Raw genomic sequence first — 25,034 nt, 5'->3', positions numbered from 1 at the left:
AAGCAGTCCAGGTAAACTAAAAGAAAGAGAGGTGGAGCAGCAGGCTTTACCAGGACCTAAAATAAACACTCCTCAAAACTACCTTCTATTCACTTCCCTTTCTTCTGCTGCTGACCCAGCAATGTTCTGAATTATTCAACCTCTCAGATACTTTATTGAAAGGAACTAGTCCACATACTGAAACGGTACCTTTCCCAGTGAATATTAACAAATAGGTTTTTCATGTTAGTTGGAATTAATTAATCTCAGAGAATCTGATCAGTCCAGATATCCTGACAAAACAAACTTTCTGGACCTGCAAAACTCAAAGACTCTAGACAGTGACCACACCAGGATGCTACCACCCACTGTCTAGGGGGCCAGCCTGTCTGTTTAGATAAAATCTCCACCGCTTCCTGGTCAACTGCCACAGTGCTCCAACATAAGGCACGGAAGGAAAGAAAGAAGGATAAGGATAAAAAGACAAACCTTTCCACCGATGATGAGGCCAGCTGAAAAGTCATGATTCTTCCCTACTTTTCGGAGAACCTCAAATGTCTGATAGGCCAGTTCTCTTGTAGGTGATATAATCAGAACCCCCAGCCCATCTGCTGAGGTCCACTGCAAGCGATACAAGGCTTCCAGCACCTCAAAAAAGAACAAATCCACATTCAGTAAGTCCTTCAGAGAGCCAGCTTTTTGACTGCCTTGCCACTCCAAATCAGAGGCACCTTCCAAGCAGAAAGCATACCATCATGAGTCTCAATCAGAAGAAACTGTTTGCTTTGTTTCTTCTTTTCCTTCTATCCATCAGAGCATCCTTCCCCAAGTCACAGAGGGAAGGAAAAGACGCCTATGGCAGCTCAGCTGCTACCGGAGACACACCATGAGGAGACTGGCGATCAGTGGAAGGTCTGTACAGTCCACAGGCCATTAAAACATATTTCAGAAAAATATCTGTCATCATTTTCTGAACAGAAACCACATTAAAATAAACTGTATAACTGCTATAGTTATACAGTGACTAGAATTTTCAAGATATTGCTATAAAAAATTAGGATTTGAGAGAAAAATGATTTTGTAACATTTGGAACCAAAAACCACATGTCATTTTTGAGTTGATTATTCAGCAGAAATTAAAAACTATGAGACCAACCACATAACAGATGTCAGTGAATTCCTCAGAGGCTCTATTGTTTTACTGCTATAAAAGACAATATCCTGGAAAAATCTCAATTTCCTTAGAGTGAGCATGTTTTGGCTTTATTCTAAACAAGTGGCAAGCATAAATGCGACTCACAGGTTTGCAAGAGAACAGAAACAGCCTTCTCCGCCACCCCAACAGGCTCACTGCAGAGCAGAACCACTCTGACCTGCCACCCTGAACACCCCATAACCTTCAGGAATTCAGGCTTGTGAACACATATAACAATTTATTCCTTCAGTAAGTGATGGAGTGCCCACCATGTGCAAGGTGCTATATTAGGACAAGGGGCATACCACAGACAACAAGAGAGATGTGGCACCTGTCTGATAAAGCCAGCATTCTAGCCAGGGAAACCCAACCCCAAACAACTCTCCACATAATTATCTATTTCTATCTAGGCACAGAATGCTTTAAAATCATGTAACAAAGGACCTGACCCAACATGAAAAAAACACTTACTGGAACAAGAAAAGCCAAAGTCTTGCCAGATCCAGTCTTGGCGGCCCCGAGGACATCTTTACCTTGCAAAGCCAACCCAATGGTCTGCTTCTGTATCTCAGTTACCAAACGGTACTGGGCTTCCTGCAAACCTGCCAGTACAGACGGGAAGAAAATGACACTTTAGAGCATCCCTGATGCATGTGAGCATCCACAGTTCAGGGGTGCCGAACTGTGCACCCCTCGCTCCCAGAATTCATATGTTGAATCCCAACTGCCGGTATTTAGACTGCAACCATATTTGGAGACAGGTGATTAAAGAGGTGATTAAGTTAAAATAAGTCCATTTGAGTGGGCCCTAATCCAATGTGAAAGAAAGGAAGAAAGTGAAGTCGCTCAGTCGTGTCCAACTCTTTGGGACCCCATGGACTGTAGTCCACCAGGCTCCTCTGTCCATGGGATTCTGAGGCAAGAATACTGGAATGGGTTGCCATTTCCTTCTCCAGGGTATCTTCCCGACCCAGGGATCGAACCCGGGTCTCCTACATTGCAGGCAGATGCTTTACCCTCTGAGCTACCAGGAAAGCCAATCCAATCTGACTGATGTCCTTACAAAACGGGAAATTTTGGACACAAAAACAAATACTAGGGGTGTGAGTACACAGAGCGACAACTACTTTATGAAGCAGCAGGGGGCTGACCATCCGTAAACCAAGGAGAGAGGCCTGAACAGACGCCTCCATTATGGCCCTCAGAGGAAACCACCTCTGCCAGCACCTTGATCACAGACTTCCAGCCTCCAGAACTCTGAGAAAACAAATTTCTATTGTTTAAGCCACCCAGTCTGTTATTTTTGTTCTGGAGGCACTAGCAAATCAATACAAAAAAAAGGTGTCACAATTTTGTTTGTTCTCTTGCTTATTTTAATTAACATTTTAATTACTTGGAGGCCCTGGCACCTTGGATTTTTTACTACTGTCTCTTAACCAGTCCAGAAAGAATGAGAATGACAAATCAGTAAAACTTAATTAACATTGTTTCTTGTTACAGGCTTTCATGATATCAAAATTACTTGCCAAAGTAAGATTTTTTTTTCCAGGTTAAACTTTCTCTAAACTTTTTTCTATTTATAAAAAGGCATCAAGAAGTCCCAACAATATATCGCAAGATCACTATGAACTTACCTTTCAGTGTTTTTTTGGACAAGGGGAAATCTGAAAATCTTGTAATTTCATTTACATTTATCTGAAAAGTAAAAAGGGACTACATTAGACAAGACAAAATAACATATTGCATCATTCATTTGTTTTGCAACAAAGCTAATTTTTGTCTAAACTGTGCTGCTTAGCTCATCATTTGTACTACAGGAGTAAATTCAAGCATCACTCTAGTTAAAAACCATCATTCCCTCTGGAAAAAATATGCCTTGAGGAAGCTCTCATCAAAAATATAACTTTGTAATCATTTCTACTTTAAAAAAAAGAAAACTTCACTCAACATACACACTACTACCACACACTGCTACCTTCAAAAACCTCTAAAATGTTAACACAATAAGTCATCATCACATCAATTTTAGGAAGAAAATTTACTGTCAGCCCATTCTTCGAAGAATATCAGTTTAGGAAGTAAGGGGCAAAATGACTATAAACCAAAGACCATGATGAGAACAGGTCTCTTTACACAATTTGGAGAATAAACAGAAATTAGGTGCAGAAATATATCTTGCTAGCACAAAGCTCTCAAATCCAACCTGACAACTACTCATTTGGGGGTATACTGAGAAAGGAGTATTATTTAACAATAACCAGTGGAAGTGTCTCTGTAGTGATCCGAAGCCACAATAAGTAACATTTTGCCCTTTAACTTTACATTATCTAATGTTTATCACTGACATTGTTTTATTAACATAAACCCAATTTTCTGGATTTCACTTTACTGCAGATGCTGAAAGCAGGAACTTCTCAGATATGGGAATATGTTGCCAAATTACATGATCCACAAAAGGAGAAGGCTGCATTTCTAAGGTTCATTTATTTAAATTACACTCCAGGAAGTAAAGGGATAACACCTTGTATTTCATCTTAGTCTACATATCATCTTTCCCAAAATTCTTAATATAGTCCAGACAGGGTTATTCCCTGGCCTCAAATGATGTAAGACAAATATTAAAACATTGCCTTAATCCCCACAAATCATTTCGGATAACATTGGAGAGGAGGCAGAGGCAGAATCAGTGTACGAGCAGTAAAAGGAGAAAAGTTTATTCAAATAATAACCTGTCCTATCAAGGAACCTAAATTAGGAGGTAATTTCCCAAACTGGACATTAGCTAAAAATCTGTTTTCACAGCAAGTGGAATGGTTATAGGAGTTAGACGGGTAACACACTCTTTAATCCCCATCAAAGGTAGAGTCCACAGGCAAAGTGGGCTACTCTTTGTAACGCACAAAGTGACGCAGCGTGGTGCACATCTTTCTAAAGTTCATCAGCCTCCTACAGGGAAAGTCTGGAAGAAAGAAGCTCTTCCAGCACTCTACCAACCATTACAACATAAAGCTGTATACAAACACACATACACACACAAAGCTGTACACTATACACTTAGAAAGAAGTCACCAAAGAAACAAACAGTTTCTACTTCACTGATGCTCTGGAACAAGGGTCAGCAAACCATGGCCCAGAGACCAAATCCAATTCCTTTCTTGTTTTGTAAATACAGTTACAGTGGAGCACAACTACAACCATTCATTTATATACTATGGCCCATAAAACTTAATATTCACTATTTGGCCCTTTACAGAAAAAGTCTGCCCCCCACCCCCCAGTTCTAAAAGTGAAAGTCTCTCAGTCATGTCCAACTCTTTGTGACCCCATGGACTACACAGTCCATGGAATTCTCCAGGCCAGAATACTGGAGTGGGTAGTCCTTCCCTTCTCCAGGGGATCTTCCCAACCCAGGGATTGAACCCAGGTCTCCTGCATTGCAGGCGGATTCTTTACCAACTGTGCTATCGGGGAAGCTAACAGGGAAGCCCTGTTCTAGAAAACTGTCAATTACAGTTCAAAGAACACTTGGAGGCCACAGCAGAAGATGGCTATGGCTCCTACCAATAAAAAAGAAACATGTATAATATCACATATGAAACGAGTTGCCAGTCCAGGTTCGATGCACGATACTGGATGCTTGGGGCTGGTGCACTGGGATGACCCAGAGGGAGGGTACGGGGAGGGAGGAGGGAGGAGGGTTCAGGATGGGGAACACATGTATACCTGTGGCGGATCCATTTCGATATTTGGCAAAACTAATACAATGTTGTAAAGTTTAAAAATAAAATAAAATTAGATTGGGTTAAAAAAAAAAAAAAACTCTCTTTCCCCTTACCTTCATCCTTTTCTTTTCTTAGGGGGGGAAAAAAAAAAAAACACTCTTAGAAAAATCATCAGTCTGTTCGGTCGCTTAGTCATGTCCAGCTCTTTTCAACCCCATGGACTGCAGCACGCCAGGCCTCCTTGTCCATCACCAACTCCCAGAGTTTACTCAAACTCATGTCCACTGAGTCAGTGATGCCATCCAACCATCTTATCCTCTGTCATCCCCTTTTCCTCCTGCCTTCAATCTTTCCCAGCATCAGGGTCTTTTCCAATGAGTCAGCTCTTCGCATCAGGTGGCCAAAGTATTGGAGTTTCAGCTTCAACATCAGTCCTTCCAATGAACATTCAGGACTGATCTCCTTTAGGATGGACTGGTTGGATCTCCCTGCAGTCCAAAGGACTCTCAAGAGTCTTCTCCAACACCACAGTTCAAAAGCATTTGGCACTCAGCTTTCCTTATAGTCCAGTTCTTCAGGCACTCTATCAAATCTAATCCCTTGAATCTATTTCCCACTTCCACTGTATAATCCTAAGGGCTTGATTTAGACCTGAATGGTGTAGTGGTTTTCCCTACTTTCTTCAATTTAAGTCTGAATTTGGAAATAAGGAGTTCATGATCTGAGTCACAGTCAGCTCTTGGTCTTGTTTTTGCTGACTGTATAGAGCTTCTCCATTTTTGGCTGCAAAGAATATGATCAATCTAATTTCGGTATTGACCATCTGGTGATGTCCAGAAAAATCATACACCCTCTAAAATCTGTATCATCATTCTTTTGAAAACAAAGAACAGATGTTTCAGTGATGGTACTTACTAAGAACTTCTCAGCACTGGTAGAAAAGTTAGAGTGGGCAGAGAGAGGGAGAACAGGGTGGAGGTGGATATGACTTAACCCCTCTCCTTTACCTCTTCCAACTGTCTCATTTCTCAAAAAAGTGAATGATGCTTTTACACCCCAAAGCATGAGAGAAGAAAGTATAAAACTTCCTAGAATGCTCCACCTACTACAATTAAGAGAAAAAAAGCAATCTACCTCAAATCACACCTGACCAAACTTTAATTAAGAAAAAAAAAAAAATTAGAAAGCAGAGTTCCTATACAGCATTCATTTCAGTTTAGTCGCTCAGTCACGTCCGACTCTGCGATCCCATGAATCGCAGCACGCCAGTCCTCCCTGTCCATCACTAACTCCCGGAGTTCACTCAGACTCATGTCCATCGAGTCAGTGACGCCATCCAGCCATCTCATCCTCTGTCGTCCCCTTCTCCTCCTGCCTCCAATCCCTCCCAGCATCAGAGTCTTTTCCAATGAGTCAACTCTTCACATGAGGTGGCCAAAGTACTGGAGTTTCAGCTTTAGCATCATTCCTTCCAAAGAAAGCCCAGGGCTGATCTCCTTCAGAATGGACTGGTTGGATCTCCTTGCAGTCCAAGGGACTCTCAAGAGTCTTCTCCAACACCACAGTTCAAAAGCATCAATTCTTCAGCACTCAGCCTTCTTCACAGTCCAACTCTCACATCCATACATGACCACAGGAAAAACCATAGCCTTGACTAGACGGACCTTTGTTGGCAAAGTAATGTCTCTGCTTTTGAATATGCTATCTAGGTTGGACATAACTTTCCTTCCAAGGAGTAAGCGTCTTTTAATTTCATGGCTGCAGTCACCAACTGCAGTGATTCTGGAGCCCAAAAAAATAAAGTCTGACACTGTTTCCCCATCTATTTCCCATGAAGTGATGGGACCAGATGCCATGATCTTCATTTTCTGAATGTTGAGGTTTAAGCCAACTTTTTCACTCTCCACTTTCACTTTCATCAAGAGGCTTTTTAGTTCCTCTTCACTTTCTGCCGTAAGGGTGGTGTCATCTGCATATCTGAGGTTATTGATATTTCTCCCGGCAATCTGGATTCCAGCTTGTGTTTCTTCCAGTCCAGCGTTTCTCATGATGTACTCTGCACAGAAGTTAAATAAGCAGGGTGACAATATACAGCCTTGACGTACTCCTTTTCCTATTTGGAACCAGTCTGTTGTTCCATGTCCAGTTCTAACTGTTGTTTCCTGACCTGCATACAGGTTTCTCAAGAGGCAGGTCAGGTGGTTTGGTATTCCCATTTCTTTCAGAATTTTCCACAGTTTATTGTGATACACACAGTCAAAGACTTTGGCATAGTCAATAAAGCAGAAATAGATGTTTTTCTGGAACTCTCTTGCTTTTTCCACGATCCAGCGGATGTTGGCAATTTGATCTCTGGTTCCTCTGCCTTTTCTAAAACCAGCTTGAACATCTGGAAGTTCACGGTTCACATATTGCTGAAGCCTGGCTTGGAGAATTTTGAGCATTACTTTGCTAGCATGTGAAATGAGTAAAATTGTGGGATAGTTTGAACACTGCCTTTCTTTGGGATTGGAATGAACACTGACCTTTTCCAGTCCTGTGGCCACTGTTGAGTTTTCCAAATTTCCTGGCATACTGAGTGCAGCACTTTCACAGCATCATCTTCCAAGATTTGAAATAGCTCAACTGGAATTCCATCACCTCCACTAGCTTTGTTCGTAGTGATGCTTTCTAAGGTCCACTTGACTTCACATTCCAAGATGTCTGGCTCTAGGTCAGTGATCACACCATCATGATTATCTGGGACATGAAGATCTTTTTTGTACAGTTCTTCTGTGTATTTTTGCCATCTCTTCTTGATATCTTCTGCTTCTGTTAAGTCCATACCATTTCTGTCCTTTATCGAGCCCATCTTTGCATGAAATGTTCCCTTGGTATCTCTAATTTTCTTTAAGAGATCTCTAGTCTTTCCCATTCTGTTGTTTTCCTCTATTTCTTTGCATTGATCGCTGAGGAAGGCTTTCTTATTTCTTCTTGTTATTCTTTGGAACTCTGCATTCAGATGTATATATCTTTCCTTTTTTCCTTTGCTTTTTGCTTCTCTTCTTTTCACAGCTATTTGTAAGGCCTCCCCAGACAGTCATTTTGCTTTTTTGTATTTCTTTTCCATGGGGATGGTCTTGATCCCTGTCTCCTGTACAATGTCACCAATTACAATAAAAATCTAAAGGAATCCCAGGTGCAGAGAGCTTGAGTCATTCAGCAAGTGAAAACAGTTGCTGAACTAAAACAAACAGTTCAACATTTCTCAATAAGCTTCAACCCTCAGCTCTGTATCAGCTCCTTGAGAACACAGACCCTACATGGTGGCCTTAGAAATAAGTCCCCAGAGTTCCCACTGTGGAAGCAGAGCTGACTCATAAATACCAGCTGTCACCCCTCTAGAGCCACCACTGAAAGTCATGCCTGCCTGGCCTGTGCCCAGTTAACAACCAAGCACCACAGAGGTACCCATTCCTGCAGGACAGGGGGTCCCTCTGAAGGGCAACTTTGGTTCGAGGACATCCTGTCAGGAGAAGCTTTCTAAAAACAGCACTGTAGCCTGAGTGCTTCCTACCCACCCTTCTCTCCTCTCTCCTTTCCCTCCCTATTCCTATTCCTTCTCCTTTACCTTTACACTTTCCCCTAATAAATTCCAACTCACTTAATCCCATCTTGGTCTCTCATAGGATCCAAGATCTAGATTATACCAAAAGCCTAGCCTCTAGATCCTTTAAAATTTAGATATGGTCCCTAATTGCCTCCCAGAAACTCATCACTGCTTCCAGATAGTTTCAAATATAGCTTCCGTATATTATTCCTACTGTTGGTGTAATAAATTACCAAAAACAATGACCTAAACCAACATTTATTTGTTAATTTACAATTCTGCAAGTCAGAAGGCCAAAACTAGTCTCACTCAGCTAAAATCAATGTGTTGGCAGGGCTGCATTCTTTTGGGCAGCTTTAGGAAAGAATCCATTTCCTTGCTTTTTCCAGCTCCTAAAGGCTACCCACCGGAGAAGGCAATGGCACCCCACTCCAGTACTCTTGCCTGGAAAATCCCATGGACAGAGGGCCTGGTGGGCTGCAATCCACTGGGTCGCTAAGAGTCAGACATGACTGACGGACTTCACTTTCACTTTTCACTTTCATGCATTGGAGAAGGAAATGGCAACCCACTCCAGTGTTCTTGCCTGGAGAATCCCAGGGACGGGGGAGCCTGGTGGGCTGCCGTCTATGGGGTCGCACAGAGTCGGACACGACTGAAGTGACTTAGCAGCAGCAGAGGCTACCCACATTTGTTGGCTTATGGTCCCCTTTATAGTTTTGAAAACCCAGCCAGCATGGCAGTCAAGTCTCTCACTTCACAGCTCCCAGACACTGACTCTTCTGCCTCCCTCTTGCAAGTTTAAGGACCCCTCGATGGTTACACTGGGTCCACTTGGATAATCCAGATCAGTCAACACATTTTAAAGTCAGCAATCCTTGCCTTATAACTTAATCACAGGTCTGGGGATTAGGATGCTGACATCTCTAGAAGGTCATTATTCTACCTACTACAACCTTCGAAGCCATTCAGTCTACTTGCAACTCCCTTCAACCTCATCTGAGGCCAATTCTGAAACATATATCATATTCCAAGGAGTAAGTCCCCCTCAAAGAACACTACACACTTTAACTTTTTTTTTTATTTCTTCATGTTGCTCCCTCCACCTACAATGTCCGTGGCCTATCTTTTCTACCTGGAGAACACATCATTCAAGAACCAGGTCCACTCATGGCCACCACAAACTGCTATACAGTCCGTGCCGTACACAAAGGTATCTGGTAAGGCTGAGGTGTGGACGCTGAAACTCAGCCCACTTTCAGCTCCACAGGCCAGGCCTGAGGCTGCGACCACCAAGAGGAAGGGTAGCATGCCCAGAGGAAACACCTTTCTCTCAATCATAGGGCCAAAATGGGCTCTGCACAGAAAAACTGAACCTTTCCCCTAATTATACTGTCCCCTTACTCCACAGCACTGCACATATTTACTATCATTACATTTGTCAAAATGTATCAACCCCACCCCACCTCCGGAGGGATACAGACGGGTATTTTTTTTCCCCCACCTACTTTTACCTATGCTTCAACAACTTCCTGTCAAATTGTTTCAAATGTCTCTGAATCAAATTGTTCAGTATTTCACCAGTGAGGCTACTAAACACCACCTGTGTACTGTCCAATGTAATAAAACTGTAATGCACAAATTCTACCACCTGAGAAGCCATATGCTGAGGGTCTGCCCGTTTTTACCTACAATCTGCTCTAACTGTATCCCAGGACTGCTAACCCAGGCAACTGATTTCATACTGCATTTATTTCTTAAGAAAATATTTCTAAAATTAAAAAAAATAAAAACAATACTTGGTGAGAAAAAAACTGCTCCTTCAACTTAGTGAAAAGACTGGGATTTAAACATTTGTGTGCAAAAGAGTAAAACATGGTGATTTGGAGCCCTGGCATCAGACCTATATCTCCTGGATTAGAACTTTTTCACTTACGGTTTAATGTTGTGCCAATTATTTAGCCTTGCTGTGTCTTAAAGTTTCATAACATATAATGGAAACAATCTCATAGGGTTGTTTGCTGTGAGGATATGGCAAGTCAACATGTATAAAAGATTGATAAATGTTAGTAAATATTATTAAAACGAGATCAAAACGAGTGGATCCATGTTACCAAGCAGAATAAAGTCACCTGGAAAAGACCAGCGTGCACCAAACATCTAAACACTAAGGGCCTTCTTAAGGCCAAGCACTGCAGGACCCATCTTTGGGGAGAGCAAAGGAGTGTATCAATGGCCCAGTGGAAGAGCTGACAAAGAAGTTAAAGGCAGTCATCACAGCCTGCTGATGATATGATAAAGGCATACACGAAAAGCTACAGACACACGGCAGCCCTAACCCTACCTGCAGAGGTAGGAGGAAAAGTTGGTGGTAAATCTTGGAGGACAACTAGGTGTCCTCAGGGCAGGAGAAATGGGACTCCTCACTGCAAGCAGTGGAAACATCAAGGAGTTTGGCCAACTCACAATAGGGCAGGTTGCTCTTTCACGTGTGCCTGCCACATACCACTTGGCTTATATACGTTACGACATTTGAGCCCTACAACATTCTCAGTGGTTAGTAATCTCTGTTGAATAAAGAAACTGAGACAGAGGGACATTAAGAAATTTGGCTAGTAAACACTTAAATGAGTGAGATTTAAACCAGGTCTGCCTGATCATAAGGAACTTACCCTTTCACTGGACTAGAATATGCTGACATGTTGAAGTGTTTGAAAATAATTGTGAGCCAAGAAGGACTTTAATCAGGAGTAATAATGGACTGGGATTTCATCTCGGAAAGAATCATTCTAGCAGCAATATGGAGACTAGATTAGAAAGCAGTAAGACCTAAGGGACAAACCCCACCACCTGCTTCAGTAACTGAAGGTTTGCTATGCCCGTTTAAGTATTTGTAAGGCAAGCTTTTGTGTTACAATGGCAGAGTTGACTAGTTTCACCCTTACAACCTGCAAAACTAAAACCACTGACTATTCTGTCCTGTCTGCTGACCCATGTTACAAGCAATAGCTCCTGTGGTAACCCAGGCAAGGGACGATGCAGCCTGAACTAAGGCAAGCAGCGGGGATGGAGAAGTATCTGAGAAACTGAAGAAGCAGGGCTGATCACCAGTGTGACTAACAGAATGTGAGTGGTAAAATGGAAGCCTCCAGGATTAATCCTAGGTTTCCAGCTCAGCAGTCTGCTTAGACTGGGGCCAGGACGTGGCAGCTTCCCAGATGGCAGTAGTGGTAAAGAACCCACCTGCCAATACAGGAGACGTAAGAGACTCAGGTTAGATCCCTGGGTCAGGAAGATTCCCTGGAGGAGGGCATGGCAACCAATTCCAGCACTCCTGCCTGGAGAATCTGATGGACCGAGGAGTATGGCTACAGTCCATGGGGCTGCAAAGAGTCAGACATGACTCAAACAACTTAGCACACTGAATGTGGCAGCCTAAGTAACGGTCCCCAAATATGTATCTTACCTGACAAAAGTGACTCTGCACAGTGATTAAGATCTTGTCATGGGAGATTATCCTCAATTATCTGAGTAGACCCTAAATGTGATCAAAGCACCCTTACAAAAAAAGGACATAGGTACATGTGACACAGAACAGAAGGCAGTGGGTCTGTGGAGGCAGAAATTGGACTTATGCAGCCACAGGCCAAGGGAAACAGCCACCAGAAGCTATGAAAGGTAAGAAACAGAAGTTCCCCTACAGCCTCTAGAGGGAGTGTGTCCCCACTGACACCTCAATTTCAACCCAGTTAAACTATTTCAGACTTCTAGCTTCCAGAACTGTGACAGAATAAATTTCTGCTGTTTTAAGTCACCATGTTTGTGGTTGATTTGCCATGGTGGTAATATGAAAATAATATACAAGACTGTGAATTTAGTTTAAAAAGATAGGTAACTCAGTTTTAGACTGCTGGCATATAAGGTATTTTATGACACAGTTAAAGACATCCAGTAGCATCAGGGGGGAAAAAATGATATGAAGTCAAAATAGCTCTGGGTAGAATACAAGGAAGTCACAGAAATAAGCCTTGGGATTACATAAGAGGACAGAACAGAGTGAGAAGAATTAAGGGCTGAGGCTCTCCTCCAGAAGCAATTTCAGTCAGATGAAGAAGGACCCAAAATGTAATCTAAGAGTAATTTACTTACAATGGCTTCTTGAGGTGCTGTGTATACAGTGGTAGTAATAAAAATATAACAGGTAATATGTGGAAAATTTATGTGTCAGACATTGTGCAGCACACTTTACATGCATACTTACTAACCACTCACAACTTTCAAACTTGGGAAAGCAGTAGAGTAAGGCTATATATTGTCACCCTGCGTATTTAACTTATATGCAGAGTACATCACGCAAAATGCCAGGCTAGATGAACCCCAGGCTGGAATCAAGATTGCCAGGAGAAATATCAACAACCTCAGATACGTAGATAACACCACTCTAATGGCAGAAAATGAAGAGGAACTAAAAAGCCTCCTGATGAGGGTGAAAAAGGAGAGTGGAAAAGGCGACTTAAAACTCAACATTCAAAAAACTAAGATCATGGCATCCAGCACCATCACTTCATGGCAAACATGAAGGAGGAGAAAAAGTGGAAACAGTGACAGATTTTATTTTCTTGGGCTCCAAAATCACTGTGGACAGTGACTGTAATCATGAATTTAAAAGACACTTGCTCCTTGGAAGGAAAGCTATGACCAACCTAGACAGCATATTAAAAAGCAGAGACATCATTTTACCAACAAAGGTCCATCTAGTCAAAGCTATAGTTTTTCCAGTATCATGTACGGATGTGAAAGTTGGACCATAAAGAAGGCTGAGCACCAAAGAATTCAAGCTTTTGAACTGTGGTGCTGGAGAAGACTCTTGAGAGTCCCTAGGGCTGCAAGGAGATCAAACCAGTCAGCCCTATCAGCAGTCAACCCTGAATATTCACTGGAAGGACTGATGCTGAAGCTCTGATACTTTGGCCACCTGATGTGAAGAGCCAACTCATTGGAAAAGACCTTGATGTTGGGAAAATTGAAGGCAGAAGAGAAAGGAGAGGCAGAGGATGGTTAGATAGCATTACCAACTCAACGGACATGAATTTGAGGAAACTCCAGATGATCGTGAGCTTCCAAGGTGGTTCATATGGTAAAGAATCCGCCTGCAACGTGGGAGACCTGGGTTTGACCTGGGAAGATCCCCTGGAGGAGGGCATGGCAACCCACTCCAGTATTCTTGCCTAGAGAATCCCATGGACAAAGGAGCCTGGTGGGCTACAGTCCATGGGCTCACAAAGAGTCAGACACGACTTAGAGACTGAATAACAAGAATACCCATAACTAATGAAGGTAGATACTATTATTCCTTTTAAAGACAAGAAAAGAAAAGCAGAGTAACATGCCCAAAGTCACTCATCAGGTGAACAAAGGTGAGGTGCATGTACATGTTCAGTCATGTCTGACTCTTTGCAACCCCACAGGTGAGCAAAAGCCAGAACCAAATCATCGTAACTTAAAACCCCCAATCACACACCCACAAATATATATATATATATATATATATATATTTGACTTTAGTTCTCACATCTAGTAAGTGGTGTGGAATTGGAACCAGACTCATATTTCTGATTCCAAAGCCTTTGCTTTTAACCATTATGCTAGAATTGCGTCTCTGAACATCACCCATCCTTCCTATACTTATTTCATTTTCTCAACTGAAGGACATCAACTTGTTTCATAAATAAATACATATATATATACACACACACATAGGTGTGTGTGTGTGTGTGTATACATAAGCCCAAAACAAACTCTAAGCTTTATCTAAACTTTAGTTCAGTTCAGTCGTGTCCAACTCTTTGCAACCCCATGAATCACAGCATGCCAGGCCTCCCTGTCCATCACCAATTCCCGGAGTTTACCCAAACTCATGTCCATCGAGTCCTTACTTTTGATCTAAGGGTTATTTAAAGAAAAGCTATACCAGCATGATACATGATGACTTTCCAAATATGTCCTACATGTTAAATCCCTAATAACACTGCACTAAAAAGAAGCAATCACTGAAAGGCTGAGTGAGGTGGGTGAAGGCCAACAAACACAGAATTTACAGGGAAGGAAAAGAAAGGGTAGTTGCAGTCCCAAGGAGGCTGAGCAGGTAAGACAAGTCAAGAAGTCAAAATGATAACTACAGGGATGTTCATCTGGGAACATCAGCTACATTGTAGGATGGTAAAGTATCAGAAACGGACTGGGAATCCAGCTTTTCTATGGCAATTCTCGGATGGGGACATGAAACAAGTTGTTGTCCTTCAGTTGAGAAAATGAAATAAGTATACGAAGGATGGGTGATGTTCAGAGACGCAATTCTAGCATAATGGTTAAAAGCAAAGGCTTTGGAATCAGAGATATGAGTCTGGTTCCAATTCCACACCACTTACTACATGTGAGAGCTAAAGACAAGTTTCTTATTCTCCTGGATCCTCAAGATTCTCATCTGTAAAAGGGAAATAAGACCCAATACCTCAGATCAAGTCAAATAATTAATGTAAACCACATGGTGAGTGGCTTATAATGTGTCATTATTTACCATAAGATTGTATTATTTTTATGAACATTACAAAATCACTGCAGATGGGGACTGAAGCCATGAAATTAAAAGACGCTTGCTCCTTGGAAGGAAAGTTATGACCACTCTCAGTTCAGTTCAGTCGCTCAGTCGTGTCTGACTCTTTGCGACTCCATGAATCGCAGCACGCCAGGCCTCCCTGTCCATCACCATCTCCTGGAGTTCACTCAGACTCATGTCCATCGAGTCAGTGATGCCATCCAGCCATCTCATCCTCTGTCGTCCCCTTCTCCTCCTGCCCCCAATCCCTCCCAGCATCAGAGTCTTTTCCAATGAGTCAACTCTTCTCATGAGGTGGCCGAAGTACTGGAGTTTCAGCTTTAGCATCATTACTTCCAAAGAACACCCAGGGCTGATCTCCTTCAGAATGGACTGGTTGGATCTCCTTGCAGTCCAAGGGACTCTCAAGAGTCTTCTCCAACACCACAGTTCAAAAGCATCAATTCTTCAGCACTCAGCCTTCTTCACAGTCCAACTCTCACATCCATACATGACCACAGGAAAAACCATAGCCTTGACTAGACGGACCTTTGTTGGCAAAGTAATGTCTCTGCTTTTCAATATGCTATCTAGGTTGGTCATAATTTTCCTTCCAAGGAGTAAGCGTCTTTTAATTTCATGGCTGCAGTCACCAACTGCAGTGATTTTGGAGCCCAGAAAAATAAAGTCTGACACTGTTTCCACTATTTCCCCATCTATTTCCCATGAAGTGATGGGACTGGATGCCATGATCTTCGTTTTCTGAATGTTGAGCTTTAAGCCAACTTTTTCACTAAACAGCGTATTAAAAAGCAGAGACATTACTTTACCAACCAAGGTCCGTCTAGTCAAAGCTATGGTTTTTCCAGTGGTCATGTATGGATGTGAGAGTTGGACTATGAAGAAAGTTGAGCGCTGAAGAACTGATGCTTTTGAACTGTGGTGTTGGAGAAGACTCTTGAGAGTCCCTTGGACTGCAAGGAGAGCCAACCAGTCCATCCTAAAGGAAATCAGTCCTGAATATTCATTGGAAGGACTGATGCTGAAGCTGAATCTCCAATACTTTGGCCACCTGATGCGAAGAACTGACTCATCTGAAAAGACCCTGATGCTGGGAAAGATTGAAGGCAGGAGGAGAAGGGGATGACAGAGTATAAGATGGTTGGATGGCACCACTGACTCAATGACCATGAGTTTGAATAAACTCCGGGAGTTGGTGATGGGCAGGGAGGCCTGGCGCGCTGCAGTAGTCCATGGGTCACAAAGAGTTGGACACGACTGAGCGACTGAACTGAACTGATAACTATTATAGCAATTAATCTCCCTATGCTTAAGCACTACTACGTTTTCCCCATTTTAGCAAAACCGCTGTAGTGAGCCAGAGGGCGGCCTGGTCGGTCAGGAGGCCTGGGCTGGCACCCAGCAGACCACCTGTGGCCTCAACGGGGCACCTCTCATCCCACCCCTTTCTCCTGCTCCCCAGGCAAGGTCCCAGTGACCGGTCAGCCCGCTCGCCCATGCGGCCCAGTGCGGCAGGGACATGCGGCCCCGCGCCCCATCCCCGGCGCCGGCCTCACCTTCTCGTAATTCTGCATGAGGCGGCTGATAACCTCGCGCTCGACCTGCCACTCGGGTTTCTTCAGCTGCTTCCTCAACTGCTTCTTTTGACTCTGCTTGTGCCTGTGTTTCTTCTTCCAACGATTAAAGCTCCGCACCGGGTCGGGCCGGGCTCCCGTAGCCCGAGAGTCCGCGGTTTTTCCCATCACGGCGGCGGCGGCGAGAGCCCACACCTCGGTGAGACTTGAGTCCGCTCTGGCCAGGAGCGGAGATAACGCACTGAGAGGACGCGGAACCGGCGTGTGGCGAGAGCACGACTGCGCAGGCGCGAAACCAGAAGCCCGCCCCCGGGCTTTTAAAACCGGGGCACGCGCGGTCCACGGCCAAGGAAAACTGGATGGTGATTGGCGACTTGGAATTCGCGGGGCGGAGCGAATTAGTCTCGGGTGGACGTAGAGGCGGGGCAATCTGAGGAAGAGGGCGGGGCTGAGTGGCTCCTAAAGCACGAGGTGCACGAGCCCTGCTTGCTGTTTCTATGGTGACGTCATACAACTTAACTCTTAAAAGGCTGTTACTTTGCCCTGCCTTTTCCTTGGCAAACCGCAGGCCAACACACACCCCCCAAACCCCAGTATACACGCACACAAAATCTGTGGATTAGAATTGTGATCCTCATTTTGCACGTTTCAGCCCAGGGAGCGGAATGATTTGCTGTTGTGTTAATTATTTGTTGTTGTTGTTTTTTAATATTTTACCCTCTAAGTATAGAGTCTATGGGGCTTCCAGGTGGCTCAGTGGTAAAGAATACACTTAGAAGACGCAAGTTCATTCCCTGGGTCGGAAAGATCCCCTGGAGCAGAAAACGGCAACCCACTCCAGTATTCTTGCCTAAAAAATCCCATAGGCAGAGGAGCTTGGCGGGCTACAGTCCATGGGGTCGCAGAGTCCGACACGATTGAACGAGTGAGCACGAACATAGTCTTTATTCCATAGCACTAACAGTTGCATGTATGCTTTTGAAATCCAACTTCAATTTTGAATGGTTAACATTTTGCTGACATACATTTTCATTGTCTTTATCATTTCTTGAAACATGATAAATACCAATCTTTGCACCCATTTGCATTTTTTTCATTCATTGATAGTTTTTAATAAGAACAAATTCCTTCAAGGTACAATAAACAGAATCTAGTAAGTTTTCACTGTTTTAGAAAGTTTCTATTTTTAAAAAAGTTTCCAAAACTTCCACCTGTGCTGCTTTTTATTTTTTAATATGTATTTATTTAACTGTGTTGGGTCTTCATTGCAAGAAATAACGTAAAAGCTTTGTATTTTATCTCAAATGTGTAAAAATTTGAAAGAATATATACCCCAAAAAACTGCTAAATTTCAACATTGACTATTTTTGCCTAATGACATTTTATGAGAACAAGGAAACATGCACTGTTACATAATCATCTAATTGCTAAATTATTGTGATAAAATATGTACTTTGGGGATCTTGTTTTGACTGCAGAATCAGAGGATTACCCCCACTTTGTTTAAAAAACAAATCTGAGTTTTAACAAATAACAAATGTTGGTAAGAATGTAGGAAAAAGGGAACCCTCATACAGTGTTGATGGGAATGTAAATTGGTGTAGCTGGGAAACATTACGGAGGTTTCTCTAAAAACTAAAAATGGAACTATCATAGCACCCAGCAATTCCACTTCTGGGTATGTATCTGGAAAAAAGAAAAAACATTAGTTCAAAAAGATACATGCACCCCAATGTTCATAGCAGCATCATTCACAATTGTCAAGATACGGCAGCAACCTAAATATCCATCAAGAGATGAATGAATAACAAATGGTAGTGTACATACATACATATACATATGTATATATATATATATACACACAGACACATATGTGTATATGATGGAATATACACATACAATGTATATCCCATCCATATACAATGGAATATTACTCAGCCATAAAGAAAGAATGAAATTTTGCCATTTGCAGCAACGTGGATGGACTAGGAGCACATTAAGCTAAGTGAAATAAGTCAGAGAAAGACAAATACTGTATGATATAACTTATATGCGGAATCTAAAAAGCACAACAAACTAGTGGATAAAATAAAAAAGAAGCAGGCTCACAGATATAGAGAACAAACTAGTGGTCACCAGTGGGGGAGAAGGAAGTGAAGAGTGGCAACATAGGGCTAGGTGATTAAGAGGCACCAACTATTTAGGTTTAAAATAAGCCACAAGCACAACACAGGAGATATAGCCAATATTCTATAATAACTATAAATGGAGTATAACCTTTAAAATTGTGACTCGTTATATTGTACACCTTTAATTTATATAATATTGTACATCAGTGATACTTCAATTTTAAAAACTTGATAGTTTTACTAAAATACGTTTCAGAGTTAACTGCTACCAATCAATTTTTTTCCAGGCACAGAATCTCTTTAACAGTAGTTTTTTATTTAAGTTTTTCTTCTGTCTATAATGTAATTGCTTCTTTACATTGTTACTGAAATTAAATATTATTTAATTTCAAGAGAGTCCCACAACAGCTGAATAACTTGGCCTAGGAAGCTAAAACATGATTCCATCTAAGTCCTCTTATCATGTAAAAATAGCAATTTATGGTAAATTAATTCAATTATATGTCAGCTTTTTACTGAAAAGGAAATTAACAAAGCATATGTTTGTTCAGAAAAAGAAATCCCTCTGTTTCTTTGTATCTTATCAACATCATCAGTTTGAAGTCATTCTTAGGGCACAATATTTCTTTGGAATTTCAGAAATTGCATCTTAAGTTGGTTCCATCTTCTTTAATTCATATCCTCTAAAACTTGGCAGAGCCAACCTGCAATCACCTTAATCCCAGAGAGCCAGAGGTTATGAAACCTCTCTGACATTTTCAACAACAAAAATATATCTGTCTAATTGGCTAGAACACATACACTATTTAACAGAAGACCAAGAAGTTCTGGCCCACCACAGCCGCTCTGTTGCAAGCCACAGTCAGGAGTCATGAATCAATTAGCTTGTCTATGCACACATTTGTTCGTAAGGAGAGAAATATCTGTACTCTGAAAACTATCCGATGCTGGTGAAAGAAATCAAAGAAGACATAAACAGATGGAAAGATATACCATGTTCGTGGATTGGAAGAATCAGTATTATCCTTAATACTGATTATTAAGTTATTTCTCAATCAAAATAACTATACTACCCAAGGCAATCTACAGATTCAGTGCAATCCCTATCGAATTACCAGTGGCATTTTTCACAAAAATAGAACAAAAAAAATCTCAAAATTTGTATAGAGACACAAAAGACTCCAAATATCCAAAACAATCTTGAAAAAGAAAAACAGAGCTGGAGGAATCAGGCTTCCTGGTCTACAGACTATACTGCAAAGCTCGAGTGATCAAAACAATTTGCTACTGGCACAAAAATAGAAATATAGATCAATGGAGCAGGATAGAAAACCCAGAAATAAGCCCATGCATCTGTGGTCAATTAATCTACGAGGAAGGAGGCAAGACTACACAATGCAGGAAAGACAGTCTCTTCAACAAATGGTGATGGGAAAACTAGACAGTTATATGTATAAAAAATGAAATTAAATCATTCTGTATCAATACACAAAAATAAGCTCAAAATGAATTAAAGATCTAAATATGAGACCAGACACTATAAAACTCCTAGAGGAAAACATAGAACACTCTGACATAAATAACAGCAACATCTTTTTCAACCCATCTCCCAGAATAATGGAAATAAAAGCAAAAATGATCAAATAGGACCTACTTAAACTCAAAAGCTTTTGCACAATAAAGGAAACAATAAACAAAAAGAAAAGGAACCCACAGGTTGGGAGAAAATATTTGCAAATGATGTGTCTGATAAAGGATTAGTCTCCAAAATTTACAGATTATGATACTTAATAGCATCAAAATAAGCAACCCACTCAAAAAATGGACAAAAGACTTGAATAGACATTTCTCCAAAGGGGAGATACAGATGGACAATAGGCACATGAAAAGATGTTCAACATCGCTAGTTATTAGAGAAATGCAAATCAAAACTACAATAAGATATCACCTCACACAAGTCAGAATGGCTATCATCAAAAAATCCACAAACAACAAATGCTGGAGAGGGTGTGAAGAGGAGGGAACCCTCCTCCACTGTTGGTGGGAATGTAAACTGGTACGGCCACTATGTAAAACAGTATGGAGGGTCTAAATAGACTAAAGTAAATATTGAGCTACCATATGACCCTGCAATCCCACTCCTGGGCATATATCCAGAGAAAAACATGGCCCAAAATGATACATTCACCTCACTGTTCATTGCACCACTGTTTACAGTAGCCAAGACATGGAAACAACTTAAATGTCCATTGACAGAGGAATGGATAAGGAAGATGTGATACATCTACACAATGGAATATTACTCAGCCATAAAAAGAATGAAATTAGGCCATTTACAGCAACATGGATGGACCTAGAGAGTGTCATACTAAGTGAAGTAAGTTAGAGAAGGAGAAATATAATATGACATCCCTTTTGTGTGGAATCTAAAAAGAAATGATACAGATGAACTTACTTATGAAACAGAAAGAGACTCACAGACTTAGAAAACAAATTCATGGTTGCCAGGTGGAAGGAATAGCTAGGGACTTTGAGAAGGTCATGTCCACACTCCTATATTTAAAATGGATAACCAATGAAAACCTATTGTATAGCACATGGAACTCTGCTCAAGGTTATGTGCAGACTGGATGGGAGAGGGGTTTGGGGGAGAATGGATACATGTATATGTATGGCTGAATCCCTTCACTGATCACCTGAGACTATCACAACATTGTTAATTAGCTACCCCCCAATACAAAATGTTTTTGGTGTTAAATAAATAAATAAATAACACTAAAAAATACTCTAATTCTGCAAGTATGAAGTAGAAACTAAACAATCTGAAGTGATCAGCCAGATCAACCAGTCTGCACATTGCTTTTTGTGAACCTCTGGTCTAATAGATTATAATTAATCATAACAACTGGGACTTTCCTGATGGCTCAGATGGTAAAGAATCTGCCTGCAATGCGGGAGACCCGGGTTTTATCCATGAGTCAGGATGATCCCCTGGAGGAGGGCATGGCAACCCATTCCATTATTCTTGCCTGCATATTTCCACGGACAGAGGAGCCTGAGAGGCTACAGTACATGGGGTCGAAAAGAGCTGGATACAACTCTGCGACTTTCACTTCACTTCATAATAATTGAAGCTGATTATAATTATATATATATATATATATAATTTGAATCAATTCCAGTTTAATGCCACTGAGGTTGCACCATAATAAAACTCAGAAAGATTAACATATGAAAAGAAAATAATAATTAATAGTCTCCATATGCCCTTGAATCACATTTGAGCCATAGAAAATACTAACAGCCTAACAAAACCATCTCCACTCAGGGATGTTATCAATAAAACTTACTAGCTCTCACACATAAGGATTCTGATAAAGAAGTCTACTAATAAAAATACTTGAGCGTTCATGCTCTAATCATTTGTCTGAAAGGAAGTAATCCTCTATCACATTTTTCACTTAGTGAGAAATTGGAATTTAGGTCTTTTTAGTTGGTCTATGGGGTTGCACAGAGTCGGACACGGCTGAAGTGACTTGGCGGCGGCAGCAGCAGCTAGTTGGTCATGGCCAGCAGGTGGCAGTCTAGGACCACGTGCTATCTTTCTCTTGCTGCTGCTGCTGCTAAGTCGCTTCAGTCGTGACCGACTCTGTGCGACCCCATAGACGGCAGCCCACCAGGCTCCCCCGTCCCTGGGATTCTCCAGGCAAGAACACTGGAGTGGGTTGCCATTTCCTTCTCCAATGCATGAAAATGAAAAGTGAAAGTGAAGTTGCTCAGTCGTGTCCGACTCTTAGCAACCCCATGGACTGCAGCCTACCAGGCTCCTCCTTCCATGGGATTTTCCAGGCAAGAGTACTAGAGTGGGTCGCCAGTGCCTTCTCCAATAACTGAAGCTAAGAAAGATTAAATGACATGTCCAGGGTCACCGACCACTGGTATTGTATTCCAGTTTGGCACTGAAAAATATTTCTAATTTCTATCCGTATTATCACTGAACTCCTTTAATCTAACTGTTGCAGGAAGGAGGACCCCTTCCAGGGCCCAAAACTGGGCTCTTGTCTAACACTCAGAAATGAATTGTCTGAGAAGACACATGTGCTGACAAAGCAAGAGATTTTATTGGGAAAGGGCACTCGGGTGGAGAGCAGTAGGGTAAGGGAACTCAGGAGAACTGCTCTGCCACGTGGCTCGCAGTCTCAGGTTTTATGGTGATGGGATTAGTTCCCAGGTGGTCTTTGGCCAATCATTCTAATTCAGAGTCTTTCCTGGTGTCACACGCATCGCTCAGCCAAGATGGATGCTAGCGAGAGGGATTCTGCAAAGTGGACGGACACACAATGTCTCCTTTAGACCTTTCCCGAACTCTTCTGGTTGGGGGTGGCTTATTAGTTTCGTATTCCTTATCAGGATCTCCTGTCATAAAACAACTCATGCAAATGGTTACTATGGTGCCTGGCCAGGTTGGGCGGTTTCAATCAGTATATTTCCCCTAACATAACCTGTTCTAGGAAGAATTAAGAGCTTCACAACAAGTAGTTTATCTTCACCTGGAGCTAATCTTATTATTCCTAACATGAAACTGACTTTGGTTACTTAGGATAATCTCAAATTTAAGTGTCTACTGAGTTCAGTTCAGTTCAGTCACTCAGTCATGTCCGACTCTTTGTAACCCCATTGAATGCAGCACGCCAGGCCTCCCTGTCCATCACCAACTCCTGGAGTTTACTCAAACTCATGTCCATTGAGTCGGTGGTGCCCTCCAACTATCTCATCCTCTGTCATCCCCTTCTCCTCCTTCCTTCAATCTTTCCCAGCATCAGGGTCTTTTCCAATGAGTCAGTTCTTCGCATGAGGTGGCCAGGTGGAGATTCAGCTTCAGCGTCGGTCCTTCCAATGAATATTCAGGACTGATTTCCTTTCAGATGGACTGGTTGGATCCAGTGAGTGGATCCACTCACTTTGTACTACTTTGGTACTATTTCTGCATATTCCTACATTTTGTATAGGTTAAATAAGAATCTTTATCAGGAAATTACCAGTTCACCTCTGTAGAGAGCTTGGACAGGTTTACTGACAAAAAGGCTGAACAAAGTGAAATCTATTACATTTCCTGGACCCACGATAAAACTGAGTTTGCAGAGCAAACTGGCAGCCTGAAATATGGAAAAACAGACAAATCCAAAGATTCATAGCCAAGATTTGCCTATCTGAAGCAGAAGCTGCTAAAGTCATAAAAACTGGTAGGAAAACTTAGCTCATGATTTTGGTGAATTATTGGAATCTGAATGCAGACTAGCATAAGTAGGAGCCACAGTCTCAAGGCAAAAGGCCTAGGGGGTAGGGGGCAGAAGGGAGGGTGGGGAACAGGGGAGGTGGCCAATCCCACTGGGTTCTCAAAGTAAAGATCTGAGGAAAATGCCCTTGTGAGTCTCGCCAGGGTTAGGGAAGCATAATTATTATAACAACTTTAGCAGAGCCTTGTCCCAGGTTCATGAGGGAAGGACATTCCTCTCACTCCAGCCTTCTCATCTTCCTGTCTCACCTAAAGTGAGGTAAAGGCTATCTAAGAATAAATACTTGTGAAAATCATGGGCAAGAGACGTAGGCCCAGTAAAAGGTTGGCAATGGATTGGAAGATTGTACACCACGCCCCCTTCCTTACACCTTACCACTACTCCAGCAAGGCTCCAGTGTAATAATAATGGGTTATAACTGAAAAAAACTGCAAGACACAAGTTCTTCTCTGAGAGAACTTAGGGCAGACCAAGGTCAACAGAATATATAAAATCAAGAACACTAGAGGAATCTGATTCCTTCGGCACCTATAGCTACAGCAAACATTAAACAAAGCTCAACTCCTAGCCAGATGACCATAAATTCTCACACACCTCAGCTCCTGTTACCTAATACGACACACTAGGCTTTCAACAAAAAAATGAAAAGAAATGTCAATATTCAAGAAAAGAAAGTCCAAAGAGGCAAAGCAAGCATCAGAACCAAACTTAGATATGAATCAGATGTTCCAAGGATCAGAAAAGGAATTTAAAATAACTATGACTAATATGTTAAAGTCTCTAATCGAAAAAGCAGACAACATGCAAGAACAGATGAATAATGTAAGCAGACAGAGAGAAATTTTGAGAAAGAAGCAGAAGGAAATGCTAGAAATCAAAATCATTTTAAGAGAAACTTTTAAAAAATGTCTTTGATGGGTTTACCAGCAGATT

General features: G+C 41.8%; 1 protein-coding gene across 1 annotated transcript in view; it reads right to left on the bottom strand.

Moving 5' to 3' along the window:
• The window catches only part of DDX10 (DEAD-box helicase 10), a 306,774-nt gene extending 289,830 nt beyond the window's left edge, over positions 1-16,944 (bottom strand). The window contains 4 exon segments of the mRNA NM_001076881.2: positions 469-627; positions 1,646-1,776; positions 2,809-2,869; positions 16,658-16,944. Of these exon segments, the coding sequence (NP_001070349.1) occupies positions 469-627; positions 1,646-1,776; positions 2,809-2,869; positions 16,658-16,843 (537 nt within the window). The 5' untranslated portion in view covers positions 16,844-16,944.
• Positions 16,945-25,034: the final 8,090 nt, after the last annotated feature.

Source organism: Bos taurus, chromosome 15 (genome assembly GCF_002263795.3).
Source record: "Bos taurus isolate L1 Dominette 01449 registration number 42190680 breed Hereford chromosome 15, ARS-UCD2.0, whole genome shotgun sequence".
Taxonomy (NCBI): Eukaryota; Metazoa; Chordata; class Mammalia; order Artiodactyla; family Bovidae; genus Bos; species Bos taurus.
The sequence above is the reverse complement of the archived record's forward strand: the minus strand, read 5'-3'. Positions and strand labels throughout refer to the sequence as shown.